Source organism: Schistocerca piceifrons, chromosome 3 (genome assembly GCF_021461385.2).
Source record: "Schistocerca piceifrons isolate TAMUIC-IGC-003096 chromosome 3, iqSchPice1.1, whole genome shotgun sequence".
Taxonomy (NCBI): Eukaryota; Metazoa; Arthropoda; class Insecta; order Orthoptera; family Acrididae; genus Schistocerca; species Schistocerca piceifrons.
In genome coordinates, this window is record NC_060140.1 from 66,149,565 (window position 1) to 66,164,120 (window position 14,556).

A 14,556-nucleotide genomic window follows, 5' to 3' on the forward strand; every position below is an offset into this window, starting at 1 on the left:
CACATAATGTATGTTTTGTGTTTTAGTGAAAGCTACGGTAACTGATAGAAGCGCAAAAATGTGTGCCAAAGCACTTTCTCCATTTACATCAGTATCATACGCTGGATTTGGCGCTTTACATCAGGAGATTGTAAACGTCTCCAACACTTCCATTATCATATAACAGTAGCACCAAACACTGAAATGAAAGCCAATGAAGTGTGGGCGACTATGACGCCCTGCATTATCTACGTCGTGCGCGTAAAACAATATGCTTGTACGGCAGACATCTGGACCAATACATACCGGAAAGGGTGTTATCTGACTATTACTGCGCAATCTGCTTATCAAAATTAGGTACTGCGAAATGTGGTACTGGTGGCAGCTCATTACTTGGTTCAAATGGCTCTGAGTACAATGGGAGTTAAATTATGAGGTCATCAGTCCCCTAAAACTTAGAACTACTTGAACCTAACTAACCTAAGGACATCACACACATCCATGCCGGAGGCAGGATTCGAACCTACGACCGTGGCGGTCGCGCTGTTCCAGACTGTAGCGCCTAGAACCGCTCGTCCACAACGGCTGGCACGAGGCAGCAGTATGATGTAACTATTAGACACTACCGTCTAGAAATATACGTATAGAGCACAGTTAAGCAGACGCGAGTGTAGTACTATCAGCCGGTGGGAGTATTTCAAAAGCGACACCAGCCTACAGACACACAGAGCTGCTACTACGAGGTACATTCAAGTTCTAAGGCCTCCGATTTTTTTTCTCTGGACTGAAAAGAGATAGAAACATGTGCATTGATTTAAAATGAGGCCGCGTTCATTGTCAATACGTCCCAGAGATGGCAGCACCGTACAGCAGATGGAATTTTACCGCCAGCGGCGAGAATGAGAACTGTTTAAAATACTTAAAATGTTGACGTTTTCCTTACTTGAACAGCGTGCAATCATTCGTTTTCTGAATTTGCGTGGTGTGAAACCAATTGAAATTCATCGACAGATGAAGGAGACATGTGGTGATGGAGTTATGGATGTGTCAAAAGTGCGTTCGTGGGTGCGACAGTTTAATGAAGGCAGAACATCGTGTGACAACAAACCGAAACAACCTCGGGCTCGCACAAGCCGGTCTGACGACATGATCGAGAAAGTGGAGAGAATTGTTTTAGGGGATCGCCGAATGACTGTTGAACAGATCGCCTCCAGAGTTGGCATTTCTGTGGGTTCTGTGCACCCAATCCTGCATGACGACCTGAAAATTCGAAAAGTGTCATCCAGGTGGGTGCCACGAATGCTGACGGACGACCACATGGCTGCCCGTGTGGCATGTTGCCAAGCAAGGTTGACGTACAACGACGGCATGAACGGGACTTTCTTTTCGTCGGTTGTGACAATGGGTGAGACGTGGATGCCATTTTTCAATCCAGAAACAAAGCGCCAGTCAGCTCAATGAAAGCACACAGATTCACCGCCACCAAAAAAATTTCGGGTAACCGCCAGTGCTGAAAAAATGATGGTGTCCATGTTCTGGGACAGCGAGGGCGTAATCCTTAACCATTGCGTTCCAAAGGGCACTACAGTAACAGGTGCATCCTACGAAAATGTTTTGAAGAACAAATTCCTTCCTGCACTGCAACAAAAACGTCCGGGAAGGGCTGCGCGTGTGCTGTTTCACCAAGACAACGCACCCGCACATCGAGCTAACGGTACGCAACAGTTTCTTCGTGATAACAACTTTGAAGTGATTCCTCATGCTCCCTACTCACCTGACCTGGCTCCTAGTGACTTTTGGTTTTTTCAACAATGAAAGACACTCTCCGTGGCCGCACATTCACCAGCCGTACTGCTATTGCCTCAGCGATTTTCCAGTGGTCAAAACAGATTCCTAAAGAAGCCTTCGCCGCTGCCATGGAATCATGGCGTCAGCGTTGTGAAAAATGTGTACGTCTTCATGGCGATTACGTCGAGAAGTAGCGCCAGTTTCATCTATTTCGGGTGAGTAGTTAATCAGAAAAAAAATCGGAGGCCTTAGAACTTGAATGCACCTCGTACTACAACCGTCACAACAACAACGCGCAGAGCGTGCCAGACCCAGCCGATTCTGCCCTCCCACCCTCTCTCCGATGCCTCGTTCAAGCGCTGCCCGTCCGATCCGAGCATTCGTACTACAGCAAGCCTTGTGCCCCACGCGGTTCGCTCGAACGAGTACGATAGAGCGAAAAGTGCCCACTTCGCAGACCTCTGTTGCTCTATTACCTATCGTCTGTAAGGTCAATCGAAGGGCTGTGTGTATAAACACGCTCTTGTGATGGATTTCTTTGGTAGGCTTGGTGAGATTAATAGCTGACGTCAGACGTTTCCCGGCCAAGTTAACGAACAGCTGGAATTTTGCGAGGGCACATACACTTGTTTCGACGATACCACTTAGAGTAGAATGATTGCTACTGATGTGTTGGGTGCACTCTGAACGATGAGTGTGTTAAGGTGTGTTGAGGTTTCTGCGGACGGCACAATCTCTAATACACCATTTTTATGTAAAAAAAGTGACGCACAAGAAAGCAATAATCTGAATGGAACGGAAATTGGTAGATCTGGTATACATACAGAGACAAAGATATGACTACAGATTTAGAAAATTTGGATTGTATATCCAAGAGAAAGAGCTTTCCGAATTGAGCAAGTTAATAATACATTTCTCCACCTCCGCCAGTTATGTGAGCAGTTATTCGGCTTCGCACTGATAGAGTTGTTGGACGTCCTCTTTAGGAATATAGCGCCAAATTCTGTCCTACTGGCGCACTAGCTCGTCAAAATCTCAAGACGGTTGGGGGGCCTTGCCTGAAAGACTCAAGACATTCTCAATTAGTGACAGATCCAGGGATCTTGTCAGCGACAGCATTGTTTCGCAAGCACGAAGGCAAGCAGTAGAATCAGTCGCAGTGTGCGGGCGGACATCACCTTCCTGAAATTTAAGCCCAGGACGGCTTGCCGTGAAGGGAAACCAAATGGAGCATGCAATATAGTCGACGCACCGCTCTGCTGTGAGGATACTGCGGATGACAATCAAAGATGTTCTGACCAAAGATGTTCCGTTATGAAAAGAATTGGCGCCCCAGGCCTTCACTACCGTTTGTCGGGCCGTATGCCGGGCCTCAGTCAGACTGGTATCCCACCACTTCCTGGGACGTCTCCAGACACGCCTTCGATGGATATTATGGCTCACTTCGAAGCATGTCTTAGCATTGAAGACAGTTCTACTCCAGCGAATGAGATTCCAGATCAAAGACGTGACTCTAGGCGCACCGAACAGCTGTGGGATACCAGCCTGACCGTCGTCTAGGATATGGCTAGACAACCAAGAGCTCTTGGTTGCCATTTATGTTCATAGCAGGACACCAATGGTTCTCATCTGCCTCAGAATTACATAACAGCGGTACACCGACAATACTCTACTCCCCGTTTTGTTGTACTTCATGGCAACCCATTCTGGGGTTACATTCCAACAACGTAATGCCCGCTCCCAGGGCAGGAGATTTTCTACTGTACGTCTTCGTTCTTGCCAAACCGTACATTGGCCAACAAGGTTGCCGACCTCTCTGCAATTGAGAATATTTGGAGTATTATGAGCAGAGCCCACCAGCCAGCTCGGACGTTTGACGATCTAATGCGTCGGTTCGACAGATATGGGCAAGATAACAAGTTTATTTGTGTGGCCATCCTCCGCAGCAAGCATATCAATACTTGTTTCGTAAATAAAATTGCCTTTTGCTGCAGTTATTTACTTTATTTATCGCATACGGTTTTACCTTTTCCTTTTCTAGGGCATCATCTGTGGGATCTACAACGATACAGTTTTGTTAGCTTTAGATTATTAAAGAGTTCACGTCCCGATTTTTGCGATTTGCTGATCTGCGTTTCCTCACATTTGCTCTGGAGATCGCACTATCACTCTTATTACTACCCTATTATCACAACTTTGTGTTCTGGCCTTCCTGGCACTGTTCTCTTTTTTGTGGAATAGTATTGTTCTTTTGTCACTCAATACAACAATTTAGCCAGACACTGCTTTTCACAACATAAATATTGCGACTCCATCGTGTGTTTCCTCCTCTTTACCTATTTGTTGCCAACCTAACGAAGTATATGTTGGAGGCTAACTTCTATTGCTGATGTTTACACCGTGTGTATCAGCGCGCTTGAGAGAGAGGATAGAGCCGGCGAGTCTTTTTTCTTTTTCTGAAAATGGTGACACCTGATTTGTCTTTTAGTTTCAATATTTTGTGGTGGTGCTCATGGATGAGTGATTGTAAGGATGTTGGGTGCTATTATTATTATATTGGACAATATTATCATATTAATCCTTTTTTGGGAGCATTATTCGATTACTTTATCTATTAGTGTGAATAATGAATTGCTTGGCACGTGTACTTGGTCATTCAACAGGACTTAGCCACATAGTTGTGATTATATGGTAGTTATATAAGTGATAGTGCGATCTCCAGACCAGATGTGAGGTAATGTAGATCAGCAAATCGTAAGTAATTACATTTTTACAAAAGAACGCGACGCGAACTGATTAATATTCTAAAACTAAAAAAGCTGTATCGTTGTAGATCCCACAGATGATGCATCAGAAAAGGAAAATGCGAAACGCGTAAAGGATAAAGAAAGTAAATAGCAGCAGGAACAGGCAGTTTTATTTAGAAAATAAGTATGGGCAAGATATCTGTCACGAGGACATCCAACAACTCTATCAATCAATGAAATGCCAAATAATTGCTTGCATAGGTGCCAAAGTGATTGACTGATCTGGCCTTGTAACAATAACCAAAACGGTCTAACTGTGCTGGTACTGCGAACGGCTGAAAGCAAGGGGAAACTACAGTCGTAATTTTTCCCGAGGGCATGCAGATTTACTGTATGATTAAATGATGATGGCGTCCTCGTGGGTAAAATATTCCGGAGGTAAAATAGTCCCCCATTCGGATCTCCGGGCGGGGACTACTCAAGAGGATGTCGTTATCAGGAGAAAGAAAACTGGCGCTCTACGGATCGGAGCGTGGAATGTCAGATCCCTTAATCGGGCAGGTAGGTTAGAAAATTTAAAAAGCGAAATGGATAGGTTGAAGTTAGATATAGTGGGAATTAGTGAAGTTCGGTGGCAGGAGGAACAAGACTACTGGTCAGGTGACTACAGGGTTATAAACACAAAATCAAATAGGGGTAATGCAGGAGTAGGTTTAATAATGAATAGGAAAATAGGAATGCGGGTAAGCTACTACAAACAGCATAGTGAACGCATTATTATGGCCAAGATAGATACGAAGCCCACACCTACTACAGTAGTACAAGTTTATATGCCAACTAGCTCTGCAGATGACGAAGAAATTGAAGTAATGTATGATGAAATAAGAGAAATTATTCAGATTGTGAAGGGAGACGAAAATTTAACAGTCATGGGTGACTGGAATTCGAGTGTAGGGAAAGGGAGAGAAGGAAACGTAGTAGGTGAATATGGATTGGGGCTAAGAAATGAAAGAGGAAGCCGCCTGGTAGAATTTTGCATAGAGCACAACATAATCTTAACTAACACTTCGTTTAAGAATCATGAAAGAAGGTTGTATACATGGAAGAACCCTGAAGATACACTCCCGGAAATTGAAATAAGAACACTGTGAATTCATTGTCCCAGGAAGGGGAAACTTTATTGACACATTCCTGGGGTCAGATACATCACATGATCACACTGACAGAACCACAGGCACATAGACACAGGCAACAGAGCATGCACAATGTCGGCACTAGTACAGTGTATATCCACCTTTCGCAGCAATGTAGGCTGCTATTCTCCCATAAAGACGATCGTAGAGATGCTGGATGTAGTCCTGTGGAACGGCTTGCCATGCCATTTCCACCTGGCGCCTCAGCTGGACCAGCGTTCGTGCTGGACGTGCAGACTGCGTGAGACGACGCTTCATCCAGTCCCAAACATGCTCAATGGGGGACAGATCCGGAGATCTTGTTGGCCAGGGTAGTTGACTTACACCTTCTAGAGCACGTTGGGTGGCACGGGATACATGCGGACGTGCATTGCCCTGTTGGAACAGCAAGTTCCCTTGCCGGTCTAGGAATGGTAGAACGATGGGTTCGATGACGGTTTGGATGTACCGTGCACTATTCAGTGTCCCCTCGACGATCACCAGTGGTGTACGGCCAGTGTAGGAGATCGCTCCCCACACCATGATGCCGGGTGTTGGCCCTGTGTGCCTCGGTCGTATGCAGTCCTGATTGTGGCGCTCACCTGCACGGCGTCAAACACGCATACGGCCATCATTGGCACCAAGGCAGAAGCGAATCTCATCGCTGAAGACGACACGTCTCCATTCGTCCCTACATTCACGCCTGTCGCGACACCACTGGAGGCGGGCTGCACGATGTTGGGGCGTCAGCGGAGGACGGCATAACGGTGTGCGGGACCGTAGCCCAGCTTCATGGAGACGGTTGCGAATGGTCCTCGCCGATACCCCAGGAGCAACAGTGTCCCTAATTTGCTGGGAAGTGGCGGTGCGGTCCCCTACGGCACTGCGTAGGATCCTACGGTCTTGGCGTGCATCCGTGCGTCGCTGCGGTCCGGTCCCAGGTCGACGGGCACGTGCACCTTCCGCCGACCACTGGCGACAACATCGATGTACTGTGGAGACCTCACGCCCCACGTGTTGAGCAATTCGGCGGTACGTCCACCCGGCCTCCCGCATGCCCACTATACGCCCTCGCTCAAAGTCCGTCAACTGCACATACGGTTCACATCCACGCTGTCGCGGAATGCTACCAGTGTTAAAGACTGCGATGGAGCTCCGTATGCCACGGCAAACTGGCTGACACTGACGGCGGCAGTGCACAAATGCTGCGCAGCTAGCGCCATTCGACGGCCAACACCGCGGTTCCTGGTGTGTCCGCTGTGCCGTGCGTGTGATCATTGCTTGTACAGCCCTCTCGCAGTGTCCGGAGCAAGTATGGTGGGTCTGACACACCGGTGTCAATGTGTTCTTTTTTCCATTTCCAGGAGTGTACTAAAAGGTATCAGATAGATTATATAATGGTAAGACAGAGATATAGGAACCAGGTTTTAAATTGTAAGACATTTCCAGGGGCAGATGTGGACTCTGACCACAATCTATTGGTTATGACCTGTAGATTAAAACTGAAGAAACTGCAAAAAGGTGGGACCTGGATAAGCTGAAAGAACCAGAGGTTGTACAGAGGTTCAGGGAGAGCATAAGGGAACAACTGACAGGAATGGGGGAAAGAAATACAGTAGAAGAAGAATGGGTAGCTTTGAGGGACGAAGTAGCGAAGGCAGCAGAGGATCAAGTAGGTAAAAAGACGAGGGCTAGTAGAAATCCTTGGGTAACAGAAGAAATATTGAATTTAATTGATGAAAGGAGAAAATACAAAAACGCAGTAAATGAAGCAGGCAAAAAGGAATACAAACGTCTCAAAAATGAGATCGACAGGAAGTGCAAAATGGCTAAGCAGGGATGGCTAGAGGACAAATGTAAGGATGTAGAGGCCTATCTCACTAGGGGTAAGATAGATACTGCCTACAGGAAAATTAAAGAGACCTTTGGAGATAAGAGAACGACTTGTATGAATATCAAGAGCTCAGATGGATACCCAGTTCTAAGCAAAGAAGGGAAAGCAGAAAGGTGGAAGGGGTAAATAGAGGGTCTATACAAGGACGATGTACTTGAGGACAATATTACGGAAATGGAAGAGGATGTAGATGAAGATGAAATGGGAGATACGATACTGTGTGAAGAGTTTGACAGAGCACTGAAAGACCTGAGTCGAAACAAGGCCCCCAGAGTAGACAACATTCCATTGGAACTACTGACGGCCTTGGGAGAGCCAGTCCTGACAAAACTCTACCATCTGGTGACCAAGATTTATGAAACAGGCGAAATACCCTCAGACTTCAAGAAGAATATAATAATTCCAATCCCAAAGAAAGCAGGTGTTGACAGATGTGAAAATTACCGAACTATCAGTTTAATAAGTCACAGCTGCAAAATACTAACTCGAATTCTTTACAGACGAATGGAAAAAGTAGTAAAAGCCAACCTCGGGGAAGATCAGTTTGGATTCCGTAGAAACACTGGAACACGTGAGGCAATACTGACCTTACGACTTATCTTAGAAGAAAGATTAAGGAAAGGCAAACCTATGTTTCTAGCATATGTAGACTTAGAGTAAGCTTTTGACAATGTTGACTGGAATACTCTCTTTCAAATTCTAAAGGTGGCAGGGGTAAAATACAGGGAGCGAAAGGCTATTTACAATTTGTACAGAAACCAGATGGCAGTTATAAGAGTCAAGGGACATGAAAGGGAATCAGTGGTTGGGAAGGGAGTAAGACAGGGTTGTAGCCTCTCCCCGATGTTGTTCAATCTGTATATTGAGCAAGCAGTAATGGAAACAAAAGAAAAATTCGGAGTAGGTATTAAAATTCATGGAGAAGAAATAAAAACTTTGAGGTTCGCCGATGACATTGTAATTCTGGCAGAAACAGCAAAGGACTTGGAAGAGCAGTTGAATGGAATGGACAGTGTCTTGAAAGGAGGATATAAGATGAACATCAACAAAAGCAAAACAAGGATAATGGAATGTAGTCTAATTAAGTCAGGTGATGCTGAGGGAATTAGATTAGGAAATGAGGCACTTAAAGTAGTAAAGGAGTTTTGCTATTTGGGGAACAAAATAACTGATGATGGTCGAAGTAGAGAGGATATAAAATGTAGGCTGGCAATGGCAAGGAAAGCGTTTCTGAAGGAGAGAAATTTGTTAACATCCAGTATTGATTTAAGTGTCAGGAAGTCATTTCTGAAAGTATTTGTATGGAGTCTAGCCATGTACGGAAGTGAAACGTGGACGATAAATAGTTTGGGCAAGAAGAGAATAGAAGCTTTCGAAATGTGGTGCTACAGAAGAATGCTGAAGATTAAATGGGTAGATCACATAACTAATGAGGAAGTATTGAATAGGATTGGGGAGAAGAGAAGTTTGTGGCACAACTTGGCCAGAAGAAGGGATCGGTTGGTAGGACATGTTCTGAGGCATCAAGGGATCACCAATTTAGTATTGGAGGGCAGCGTGGAGGGTAAAAATCGTAGAGGGAGACCAAGAGATGAATACACTAAGCAGATTCAGAAGGATGTAGGTTGCTGCAGGTACTGGGAGATGAAAAAGCTTGCACAGGATAGAGTGGCATGGAGAGCTGCATCAATCCAGTCACAGGACTGAAGACCACAACAACAACAACAAGTGCCAAAAGAGGAATAACGCGTTGCTGACTTGCTCAGTTTGGGTGAAGCCCTTCGTTTTGAATAACTCATGTTGACAATTATTTCGTGGTGTCAGACCTTCATTCTAAACACCTGCTGACAAGAGTTGGTGTGTTCAAATAGGGGCCACGTGCTACGGACTTAAAGTAACGTACGTTCACGGATGGCAGTTGTCGAAATGCGCGTGTCCAGGAAGTTGTGGTTTCATAATATCCAGCAGAGCCTAAATATTTTTCGCGAATAGATATGTCGACGAATATGTCTGATGTTGAATTTTTCGCTCTGCAGCGGACTGTGCGCTATTATGAAACTTCCTGCCAGGTTAAAACTGTATGAGGGATCCAGAATCGAAATTGGGGCCTTCGTCTTTCGCAGGCAAGTCCTGTACCAACTCAACTACCCAAGCACGCCTCACGAATCTTCCTCACAGCTCTACCTCCACCACTAACTCATCTCCAACTTTACAAAATTCAATGAAGTTCTTCAGCGAATGGAAAAATTCCCGAGTTCGAGACTAGGTCCGGCCGGGATGTTTCACGTCTGTGTTATTGTAGCAAGTTTTCTGTATTACTTGTTAGCCGTCACGGGATGGTGGACGACACATTTGTCTAAAGAAACATGTACTTTAAATTTAAAGTGTAAATGGAGAAATTTAACAAAGTATTTTTAGTATGAAAGTGATATTGAAGTAAGGTTTTGATCGATAGTGCCCTACGAATCCACATTTCCTGCCGTCACGATCAGATCACCTTGCACAAAGAAGATCAACAGCACTACTCAACAGCGTAATATATATCAGGAGCAGAAGCAGACGTTTTTATTTCATGTAAGCAACTACTGTAGAGTGGAGCAGATTTTCCGTGGCGCTGTAAGGTACTCCTTCTCTTCATATTATGCACTACTGGCCGGTAAAATTGCTAACCCATGAAGATGACGTGCTACAGACGTGAAATTTAACCGACAGGGAGAAGATGCTGTGATATGCAAATGATTAGCTATTCAGAGCATTCACACAAGGTTGGCGCGGGTGGTGACACTTACAACGTGCTAACATGAGGAAAGTTTCCAACCGATTTCTCATATACAAACAGCAGTTGACCGGCGTTGCCTGGTGAAACGCTGTTGTGATGCCTCGTGTAAGGAGTAGAAACGCATACCATGACGTTTCCGACTTTGATAAAGGCCGGATTGTAGCCTATCGCAATTGCGGTTTATCGTATCGCGACATTGCTGCTCGGGTTGGTCGAGATCCAAATACTGTTAGCAGAATATGGAATCGGTGGGTTCAGGAGGGTAATACGGAACGCCGTGCTGGATCCCAGCGGTCTCGTGTCACTAGCAGTCGAGATGACAGGCATCTTATCCGGATGGCTGTAACGGATCGTGCAGCCACGTCTCGATCCCTGAGCCAACAAATGGGGACGTTTGCAAGACAATAACCATCTGCACGAGCAGTTCGACGACGTTTGGAGTAGCATGGACTATCAGCTTGGAGACCGTCGCTGCGGCTACCCTTGACGCTGCATCACAGACGGGAGCGCCTGCAATGGTGTACTCAACGACGAACCTGGGTGCACGAATGGCAAAACTTCATTTTCTCGGATGAATTCAGGTTCTGTTTACAGCATCATGATGGTCGCATCCGTGTTTGGCGACAATGCGGTGAACGCACGTTGGAAGCGTGTATTCGTCATCACCATACTGGCGTATCACACGGTGTGATAGTATGGGGTGCCAATGGTTACACGTCTCTGTCACGTCTTGTTCGCATTTACGGCACTTTGAACAGTGGACGTTACATTTGAGATGTGTTACGACCCGTGACTCTACCCTTCATTCGATCCCTGCGAAACCCTACATTCCAGCAGAATAATTCACGATGCATGTTGCAGGTCCTGCACGGGCCTTTCTGGATACAGAAAATGTTCGACTGCTGCCCTGGCCAGCACATTCTCCGTATCTCTCACTAATTGGAAACGTCTGGTGAATGGTGGCCGAGCAACTGGGTCGTCACAATACGCCAGTCACTACTCTTGATGAACTGTGGTATTGTGTTGAAGGTGCATGGGCAGCTGTACCTGTACACGCCATCCAAGATCTGTTTGATTCAATGCCCAGGCGTATCAAGGCCGTTATTACGGCCAGAGATGGTTGTTCTGGGTACTGATTTCTCAGGATCTATGCACCCAAACTGCGTGAAAATGTAATTACATGTCAGTTCTAGAATAATATATTTGTCGAATAAATACCCGTTTATCATCTGCATTTCTTCTTGGTGTAGCAATTGAAATGGCCAGTAGTGTATTTTATTCCATTATTTTCCAGATTTACATTTTATTTCGCGGTTTGCAAGTATCAGTATCATTCAATAAGCTCTGGCAGCACTGCAGAATGCGTAACAGGGCGTAAGATTTCAGTTTGCACGCTGTCTGAAGTAACAGGTGGAACATCTGGCGTTGCCCGCTCCATGATGGGGGTGAGGTGCTATGGCTAGCTGTGATTATGGACGGTTACTCCAGTGCACGGTCGTAGGGTTACCACGGCCATTCTGGCACGAAGCAAGTAATTTTGTTTAATAAATATTTACTTTAAAAAGGCACTCTTTCCGCTACAATATCAGGATAATCCTACTGGTCGTAAAGATTTTCTTACGACAATACTGCGATGCAAGAAGTCATTTCAATAAACAAGAGGATAATGTTAAAGATAACAAAATTTTGTGAATAGTTACGATGTTGCGCGATTTTATGTACAATCTCCAGACTGCACACCATTGTCGCCAATCGACGATAGGATGCCTTTCGGCCTCGTTTCTTCGTAAGGCCATGCTCTCAACAAACTGCTTGTTTTGAGTTAATACGCAACACATTGTTTCATTTGTAATGAGATTGCCGTATCTGCGTAAATAAACACACCTTCAGGGCATCTACGAAAATTACTTCACGTAATATAGCTTCCCGCTTCATCACTTAGAAATTCCAGGATGTAGTAGAGCTGCACTTGCCAGAGGATCCGATGGCGCTGATGGTGCATTTGCGAGGGATGTCAACTACGAGAGCTCTGCAGCAAAACAAGTAGGAAGAAATCCTAAGCGATGGCTCGCTAAGATGATGCAAGGACGGGTTGTCTTACTCTCCGTATTTGTCGGATGTAAACAGACGGCCAGTGATTCGGTTCGCCTCTTATACCGTCCTCTACGGATATGTTTCTGGAGGTGTAGCAAGAAGTGTAACATTTGTCATTTGAAGGCTACTAGGAGCGGTGTTTTTGAGAAGGAGGAGGGGGGGGGGGGGGGCGTGACACAAAATGCATTCATTGCCACGTGAACTACTAGGTGGTCGCTAGCTGTCGAAAGCTAGGATTCAATACCGTAGTTCCACGGTACAGAAGAGCTGCTAGAAGCAAAGTCGTGATGCGCAGCGGGCAGAGTACTCACAGGCAGCAGAGTAGAGCGTGGGCAGCCAGTCGGTGACGTGCATCAGCTGGTGGGACACCCTGGGCGTGTTCTGCAGCAGCGGACTCCACACCAGCGAGGCGACACGAACCCCGCCCTCCCACAGCGTCTCCTTTAGCTGTGAACAGGCCGCACAGCAGACGTCAAAACTAGAACGTCGCAAAGTCCTTTACTCCGTGCCAATGAGGAAGTTATCTCCCAGCATGGGATGAAACAGGCTGTAGTGTCTCAGTGGCTCTTGAGCATTGGAGAAGGCAACCACAGTCCGAATGATCCATCTCACTTAGTTACCTTAGAAATCAGAACTGCTTGAACCTAACTAACCTAAGGACATCACACACATCCATGCCCGAGGCAGGATTCGAACCTGCGACCGTAGCGGTCGCGCTGTTCCATACTGTAGCGCTTAGAACCGTTCGGCCACCTCGGTCGGCTGTACATGAATAATGTTAATATTGATGAACACACTGGATCTAATTTTTTCTCTGGAATAGAACACTAGTTAAGGAGAAATTAATTTAAATCAGATTTAAAACTTACTTCGCTACCTGCCTGACATTTTGTGTTATCGGTTAAATGATCAAAAATTTTTGTTGCTGCATTTTTAACTCTTTTCCAGAGCCATTAACACCTTTAAAAATGGTTAATAAAGTCATTATTCCCTCTAGTGCTGTAAGAATTAACATCACTATTCTTCTCGAATTGTGATGGGATATTTACGAAGAATTTCATTATCGAATACAGTTAAACACCTAGCTCCTTGAAGGGATACTTACAGGAGGTCCATTGGTGAACACCACATATTATACTTACTGCTCGCTTTTGTACAATCAATTCTCTCTTTCTAAGTGATGAGCTACCTCAGAAAAGTATTGCGCAAGACAATAGTAAGTGGAAAGATGCAAAATATATTGGAGGATGATAAGTTTGTTTTCAAGATTTGAAATTATATTAAGAGTAAATGTAGCTGAAATTAATTGTTTCTGAAGCTCTGTAAGGTAATTTTTTCAGTTGAAGTTTTCATCAGTATGTTAACCTAATACTTTTTAGCATTCTATCCTACTTACTGACTAACCCTCAAGTGCTACTGCAGTTGTTGATATGACTGTATTTGCTGTACACAACAGAATTAAAATTCAGGGGGAGCCCATTTACAGAGAACCACTGAACGGTTCTTTGGAAAATATTTTCCACCAACTCTTCTGTTGCTTTCTCTCCAATGCGTTTTATTGTGACACAAGTATCGCTTGTAAAAAGTACCAATTTTGCTTGTTGAGTGTTGAATGGTAGTCTATTCAATTAAATAAGGAATAGATGTAGACCCTAAACTGGAACCCTGTGTCATCTATAGATGACTGTTCATGAACAAAATGAGAGATTTTTTAACATATATTTAACATCTGGGAGAAACATTTACATCTTCCTCTGCTAAAATGAACATGGTTTTTTACGCTCTGACTTATAACTATGGCAATTGACTGCTAAGAGTTAGATCTTGACTAAATGTACTCAACGCTAGTAATACGAAAGTACATTTCAAACACCGGTATGGAATGTGCATTGTGTGGAAGACTTTAGTTTTAATGGAACACTAGTTTCTGATGGCAGGGAGTGCGTTACACAGCATCGCTGCACTTGAATAGCACCAACGGACATCCGGAAACTATGTTACACACATCTGGTTCCATGGTTCTGCTGGATGACCGAGTATTTTCATCATAAGATAATTCCATTTCGAAATCAGGAGCGAGTGTGTATGCACATATATGCCATG

At 44.9% G+C, this 14,556-nt stretch overlaps 1 protein-coding gene across 1 annotated transcript in view; it reads right to left on the reverse strand.

The window, feature by feature from the left end:
• Positions 1-14,556, reverse strand: part of LOC124788390 (arylsulfatase B-like) — a 214,404-nt gene that overhangs the window by 33,309 nt on the left and 166,539 nt on the right. Inside the window, exon 7 of the mRNA XM_047255655.1 lies at positions 12,765-12,900. Coding sequence (XP_047111611.1) covers positions 12,765-12,900 — 136 coding nt within the window. The remainder of the gene's footprint in view (positions 1-12,764; positions 12,901-14,556) is intronic.